Genomic DNA, 7,992 nt, shown 5'->3' with positions numbered 1-7,992 from the left:
AACCACTTCTGCAGTTTGTGCATGCAGACCTACAGAAGAGAAGAGCCTGCTCTACTGCCATTTCAAACTCCTGGAAACCTTCTGGACCATCTCTGAGAGTTCAGTGTCCATCATTAATTCCCAGGTTGGAATCCATCAAAATGGCAGTTTCCTTGCAGTAGCTACATAGTTAAGAGAACTCATTACTAACAGCTAAAAGCTTAACCTACCTAGCTGCAACTAAAGAAAACAACTTCCTTTCTTGTAACTCCTGTGTTTCCTCCCTCAGCATGTTACTGAAGGCTTCTACCTTCTTTTCAAAGAAAGTACTCTGCATCAGTCCAGTAAATTTAAGAGTAGGAGTTCTGACTCTATGGCTGTGCACTCAAGTTAGCAGAAGCAAGCCTTAACTGCAGATTTGGTTTTGGAAGTCTGGAATCCTATCTACAGTTGTGGTTCATCAGTCCCCTCATTATGTAGATTGGCATCATGTTATTCCCATATGCTGTGGAACACACAGCAGAAAGCTTCTGGCAGCCTATTTACAGTTCACAGTTGTAAATTAGTTCACATTACAGTAGTAGCTCCATCAACATAGGCTCAGCTAAACATTCAAGTAACAAATAATGCTAGTGGTATCTTCACACCCATATATCCCTGTGTCCATTGCCAGCAATGGACATTACACCAGGTGTCAGAGGAATTAGGTGCAAAGTGCAACTTCTCAGTGCGTGCAGTTGCAAACAAAGCATATTTAATTCTCATCAGGGTGTCTTCTGATGAGCAGTGTGCATGTGACCAGGTTCTTCACAGTATCCAGGTTCATCTGCTGGTAGCACACATCATAAGCATAGTCCATATACATGCGCTGCTTCTAGTTAGCTGTGTACTTCTGTGCCATTCGGAGTTAGCTTAGCTTTCCTCTCTACACAAGGTCCTTTAGCAGAGTACTGCACCAGAAGAAAGGGCTCTTTGGTTTCTCCTTCACCCACAATGCTTTCTTCATCTTCAGACTGGCTGATCCTCTGCAGACGCAGGTAACACCAGCAGCCAAGTATCAAGGCACCAAGAGATGCAAGAGCTATCAGAATGACAATAACAGTCACCAATCCAGTGGAGGTGGTAGGATCTCTAAAAGACATGGTCAGTATTTCAGATGGTCTGACTTCTTTAAGCAGAATATTCTGTCCTCAGGATCAGGCATGCAGCATCTTCAAACTCCTGCACTGGAAAAAAGACATTTAATGAAGCTGTGCAGTTTTACTGTATTCAGCAGCATTATACTTGTTTGTATCCTTCATGATGGCACATGACCCTCTTGAATTCAGTGCTTTAAGCTTCTCACACTCCTGCGGTCCTTACTCATTTTAAGCTATTTCTTCAACAAACTGCTTTTGAAGATGCAGGTCAGCTTTCTACATCAAGCTAAAGCAAATGAAAGCTAGACTTAATTCAGCTCTTGACACACCTGTCAAGATAGCACGTCTGCTTGCTAAGAGGTAACAATTTTTACTAGAGACAGAAAGATAAGACACATAACAGACAGTATGGACACTATACAGTTTAGTACAGAGACTTAAGACTATTTAGTACACATGAAAAATAATGAGTGAGCTCTCAAACCCATGAGAGGGTAGCAGTTAGTCCTCCTCAAGGAATCCTACAGAAGTAGTACATTTAAGAGTCAGAAATGTGACTCTTTAAAAAAATTAATTTACAAACATCTTTCTTACATACTAACACCTCCAGGATTGGTAAGCTAATTGCAAAGGTAATTGGAATACTAATGCACTACTGTAAGCCTGTCCATAACACTGTTCTGTTTAAGAAGGGCTGATTACACGGTAATTAGTTACTCATGGTGCTGATAAAAACAACATATGTTGGTTAATGTGTTTTTCATAAGAAGCAGGTAGAGCTAGACTTACTGGAGACTAACAAACCACAAAAGCAAGGTAGTATGTTAGGACTGCAGCTGAAGTGGAAACAGAAACAGCAGGCAGGAAGATGGGAGAGGAGCAGCTCCAAGACTATTTTATTCTGCTGCAGAGAAGACAAAGATGTATAGGGAATGTCTTGCTACTTCCAAATTCACAGTATTATTTAATGAGTTGTGAGCCTCGTCTTAAATTTCATTTATTGTTCACAAAGTTAGTAGCTTTACATTCCTCCACTTCAACTGGGACAGAAGACAAAGTCAGTCATTGATTAAGTTTTTTCCCCCCTACTACCCTAGCTCTACCAAGACAGAAACTCATGGAAGACTTCAGTAGAGACCAGAGCCAATCCAGCCTAGGAACACATCTTGACCGTCCTGCTGCAAGCATCAGGTTAGGGCTCAATACTACAATTTCAGGTACCTCAGATATAATCCTGCAAGTGCAGAATAACATTTGCATTTCAGCTAACACATAGCCACCAACCAGCAATGGAATAATAGGGATATCTTCTGGCTGCTGTGGCAGTCTGTTGAGGGCCACATACCTTTCCAGGAAAGGCTCTTCTTCACCATCCTTGTTGCAGTTACTCAGCTGCAACAGCAGCATCTTCATATAAACTCCTCAGGAGAAATCCAATCTTAAACAACCTTGAGCCTGAAGGTCATAATGGAACGGCAGACCTATGCACACTGCCACAGCCATTTCAGCAAGGACACATCCACTAAAGATAAGTTCAGCATGCATGTCATTGGGATCTAGCATCACATAACTAAGCTACACACTGACTGCATTTCCAGCCATGTAAACTACAGCAACCAATAGCTTTTGTTGTACCTGATTTAACCAAGTCCTGCAGACCTGATTTTGACCCAGAAAAACAAAACTAATCACACCACACATCCTCAGCAAAGCTACATGCCTACTGCAGCTGGAGGTGTAGCATTTTTGTAATGATCCTTTTAGTTCTGCAGTGCTTAGTCAACACAGGGTGATCAGCTGAGCATGATTAAGAGTGATTCTCATGAAGTTTATTTTCCTCAGGGCATGTCTGAACTGCAGCACTGCTTGATTCAGCCAGTGGCATAAAAGATGCTTTACCTTGCTTCTTGTACAGGCACTGCATGACCACATTAAGCCCGCTTCTGCAGCTTGCACAGTTGCTAGCAGCAACAACCACTAACTAGCAGTGTTTCTCTTCAGACATTTGGTGCAGCACATGACCTTATATTAGAACTAAACAGTTACTGTCACCTACAAAATTGCTTTTCATACTGGAAACTAACATTGCAAATGCTATCCCTCTGCCAGACTTTCAAGTGAGTAGACTGAATCAGCTATATAAGGTATGAAACTTGGCACATTACCATTCCCTGGACCTATATCAAGCTGTACTGTAACAGAAGTTATTTCTCCCACACACTTTTTTAACTGCCACAGCTGATCTCAGTTTGACCTGGGAAATACAGGCAGGTCTGTTAAGTTCCTATCTGAGGGAGATTCAGGGCTCTAAGGATGCAGACATCTGTCTTGAGACAAAGCTTTCTCTTATCAGGTCATACACTGGGCTCTTGTAATTCCTGTTTCTTTTGGGATCCTGAGGAGTACTGCTGGACCAGGAAGTGCACTGTTTGATTTTTCCTGAAGAAAGTATGCACAAAAGCAGTTCAGAAGAGTTAAAAGATTAGGCACTTATTGCTGTCCTGTGTGAAATACTGTGTAGCACTTACTGTTCTTGGACACTGCTATTTAACACCACAATTGCTGCTTAATAACAGTGCTACTGCTTGCTTGAAGTTGTGAGGCAATTAACCTCAGCACATCTACCTTTTGGAAAAATCCCAATGTTAAACTAAACAAAAACCAGACAAGTCTTCATCAGTCTCATTTCTCATCAGGCACTGGCAACTCCCACAGAGCTGGTGCTTCCTAAAATATATGAAGTTCAGACAAGACAGCTGAGATGTTACCAGTATTAGACATAAACAGAACAGAAAGTTGCAGGACTTGTCCTGAGGCAGGATGACATACAGCAACACTCAGTTTACACTAGAAAGCTACTTCTAGCTGGGTTATACTCTCCTGTGTCTCCAGTGATTTTGCTTTGATATGGCAAGGTACACAGTGTTAGGAGATGGAGAACCAGGACCTCCAGGATGCAGAAGACTCATCTACCCTTATTAAACAACTTCCAGTCCAAACCTGAGTGCAACACAGCAACTTAGATTCCTCCTAAAGATTTTTCTTGGCTAAATCCACAGGGTTTTACCTTTAAAATTCTGAATGCTTTTTCATCTGATTAAAATAAAAATCAAAATATCTGCATCAGTTTGAACTCAGTGGTAGAAAGCAGTACAACTTCCTCTAGATATACTGCCCAGGAAATTTCCTTTAGGCAGAGAAACAAGTGTGATCTCATGTTAACACTGTAAAGACAATGGGATTGCATCAAGAAGCCCCTTTCTAGTGTCTGGAAAGCTCCTCACATTTTTGCACCATACCACTGAATTGTAAGAGAATCAGGTGAAAACCTACATATCTTTGGAAAGATTATTCCATGGATATTCACCTTCCAGGAAAAGGACATCCAGATAAAACTCAAGGTCATTTCATAAAAGCACTTCACTTCTCCATGAGAAGTGTAGAAGTCATTCCTTCTGTTGGCATATCCTCTTCTTCCCACTCAAAGCAGTCTGAAGCCAGCACCCTATATAAAGTCTGGTATTAGGCACCTGTACAGATTCACAATGGCACAAACAGCTGGCTAATGGTGCATGACAGGAACTGGGATGGTAGCACTGTTATTTTATTACCTTTGGATAGTTTTTGTTTCAAACACCTGCAGTGTTCTGGCACTGAAAGCTACTGTTGTTGCTAGCTCATGCCGCTATTTTTCTGGCTTTAGGTCACTGCACATCTAGAGCTAAAGCTCTCCTGTAGCCTTAGTTCTATCCTGAGTACAGTACATTTGCATGTTGGAACTATACTAGTAAGAACCAAGAGAGGTCTCTGGTTTATGTGTTATTTTCTAGACCCAGAACTCCAACCTCACAGTTCTTTCCAGCAGCAATTCTGATCAAAACTGGGATTAAGCTGTCTTCAGCGTCCACTTCTTGATGGAAAAAATACTGCACTTGGTAGATCCCCTTGAAGTCATCTGAAGGAGATTACAACTAGTCACCAGACACCCTTTTCCCTCTAAACATCCCTGAGCTAAAAAAGCCCAAGAGAATATCATGAGCAGCACTGACTTTATTTATCACTTGTACTGCAAGATATTAAAAGCTGTAAATTCCTGCTCTTCAAAGGGACTGCTAACACCATCCATCTATACTTGGTGGTGCTAATAGCACCACACCCCTTCCCACCACACTTGCTATCAAAGCAAGCATCTAAGTATGTTTTACTCATTAGCAAGTTTAGTCAGATTCACTGGTGAGGACTCCAAATAGCCTTACTTCTAACAGCAATCAAGCAGTAAAAACATCATCTGTAAACCATCTTTCCATAAATAACTGCTTTTCTTTTTTGCCTAATACCACTGCTACTCAGAATTTAATTTGTGAAGTTTAATTACTCAATTCAGAAGCTGTTAAGTAAAGGACAAACAGAAAGGCAGTTTAAATTGCAGAAGGCTGCTAGGGGACAAATTTAATGCAAGGCTGGCATTAGTTCCTAAACCTAGTTTTTCATTATTATAGGCATTCTGCTGCTAAGTTTGCTATCATTAATGCCTACAAGCATGTTTCTGAAGAGTTACTGCTACCATAGAAGCCAAAGCTATAGGAAGAGGCTTCAAAAGCAAGCCTAGTATAGTTCACACATATATACTAAAGTCCTTAGGCAGTTATGTCTAAGGTGTATCAAGTCTTCAGGCTTTGTTTTTTTAAGACTGGGGAGGGAAAGGTGGAAGGTAAATACTTCCTACTACCATTTTTCAACTGAAGGAAGTTAAAATGGCAAAGGAAATGAGAATAATTTTTTACCAGGGTGTGTAGTGATAGGACAAGGGGTAATGGTTTTAAACTGGAAGAGGGTAGATTTAGGTAAGACATTAGGAATCAATTCTTTATGATTAGGGTGGGCAAGGCACTGGCACAGGTTGCTCACAGAAGCTGTGGATGCCCCCTCCCTGGGGGTGTTCAAAGCCAGGTTGGACAGAGCTTTGTGCAACCTGGTCTAGTGGAAGGTGCCCCTGCACTTGCAGAGGGGTTCTTCATCTTAAAAAATAAATTAATGACTGCTTAGTTAAGCCTCCACTTTAAGACCTTTAAGAGACAAAGTAACAGCAGCTTGCACTACATGCTATTAACTGTGAAAAATGCTTTCTCCTGTATGTGCAAGTAAGATTACTTTTGAGGAATGCTGCATACTCATCACAAGAGCATCCTTACTGCCAATGGAAAACCCTCTGGGGAGACCAGAGCTGTAATTTTACCACTGGCACACAAGCATATACAGCACCCATGCTACCCAGCCACAGAGTTAAGCCTTTAAAATAAAGAAGTACTCAGACTTCACCACTTCCAAAAAAGTGTAATCACTTATTCTTAATCAATTCCAGTTAATGCTACCTCTTTCTGATAAAGCCAAGTTACCTTGCATAAACTGGGGCTTGGCCAGAGGCTATTTTAGAGGCAGGGAGCTGTTTAGTACAAGCCTTCAATGCAAATCTCCTTCCAACCTTTATACTTGTGATGAGCAATAAAAGAGCAGGGAAGGCAGCTAAAAAAGGCTTTTCAGTGGCTAATTAGTTATGGACAACTCAACATGCAAGCAACTGTTAGAAACACTAGAATGAAAGCTGATACTTAAGAATATTGACTGGAACAGCAGTTAGATCCCACGAGGTGTAGTAGTATATTATACTTGAATTGAGAACCACTTGTAAAGCTTAACACAAAGGTAAACAACACAGATGTTAGTATTTTACAGATTACAGTAAAATGAAGAGAGGGAAGCAGTGCAGGAAGTTTCGAACCACAGTGACACAGTTTCAAGAGCAGGCAGACCTCCTCAGTAGGGGAACAAGTGGAATAGTTTTATACTGCAACTGCCCATCAGGCAGAGCCAGGAACAGGCTTCTACTGTTAAAACCATATTTGCTTCAGAGGCAATTGCATGGCTGACAAGTCACACTCTAGATTTATATTTGTCAGTGTCTCATCCACATGGAGCTCTAATGAGAAGTCTGTTCTGACAGAAGTCACTTCTGACATTCCCTCATCAGAAGTAACATGCTTTGTGTATCCTGTGGCATAGCTTAGTTCTTGATATATTTGAAAAATTCCTAAGATTGCAACATTAAGTTTGCTGATTAAAAAAACCTTTTTGCTTATGCATTCAAGGGAGTTCTCCAACCGTGGTTTGGGTTTTTTAATGGCTTTGTTTATCAGCAGCTAGATAGTGCCCATGTATTTCTGATACTCAAGCAGTTTTAAATACTTGGCTTGAGTCTTCATCTTCAGACTGCAAGTACTCAAAAAGTCCTATCACATACCTGCACCATATAGCTCCAGGGCTCAGGCTGGGAGTCCTCTGCTCAGTTTCAGAAACAGCTTATCAGAAAAATTAAGGTTGCAGTGGTTTTGGATCTTGTCTGGCAAGTCTTCCTCCTCTTTCCTCCCCTCCACCTGTGGAGAGGGATCACACTGGTTTCTAGATGCTCTGTATCCAGCGTCCCTGCTACTCTTTGCTTTCCAGTTACATAATGACATCTAACCATTGGTTTCTGGCACAGGCCGTCACAGAAAGAAGACCCGATACCCTGTCACCTGCTTGCTAATCAAGGCGAGTCTTAGAAGTTGTTTCGAGTTCTTAAGGCCTATTCAAAAGCAACATCTGCTGACAGGTGTCTACACCTGCCTTCGTGTCAGGAAGAGCACAGGCAGCGCGGTGCACGGCGACTGCCCAGTGGAAGGAACAGGATGTATTTTGATCAAGTCACGTTGCTGTTACATCCCAGGACTATCAACACCCTGGTCAGCTGGGACTTGTCCTCGCACGCAGCCCGCGGGGCCGGGCGAGCGGGGCCGAGCAGCTCCCGCCCAGAGGAGCCGGGCCCGGCCCGCGCCTC

The 7,992-nt window shown here is 42.0% G+C and overlaps 1 protein-coding gene across 1 annotated transcript; it reads right to left on the bottom strand.

Moving 5' to 3' along the window:
• Positions 1-857: 857 nt before the first annotated feature.
• SNN (stannin) lies at positions 858-1,121 on the bottom strand. The gene has a single exon (XM_010003203.1). The coding sequence runs from the start codon at positions 1,119-1,121 to the stop codon at positions 858-860; it is 264 nt and encodes an 87-aa protein (XP_010001505.1).
• Between the last annotated feature and the right edge of the window lie 6,871 nt (positions 1,122-7,992).

The sequence above is a fragment of the Chaetura pelagica genome, unplaced genomic scaffold (genome assembly GCF_000747805.2).
Source record: "Chaetura pelagica isolate M959 unplaced genomic scaffold, ChaPel_1.0 scaffold138, whole genome shotgun sequence".
In the NCBI taxonomy this organism is placed as follows: domain Eukaryota; kingdom Metazoa; phylum Chordata; class Aves; order Apodiformes; family Apodidae; genus Chaetura; species Chaetura pelagica.
Note: the sequence above shows the minus strand (reverse complement) of the source record. Positions and strands in the feature narration are given on the sequence as shown.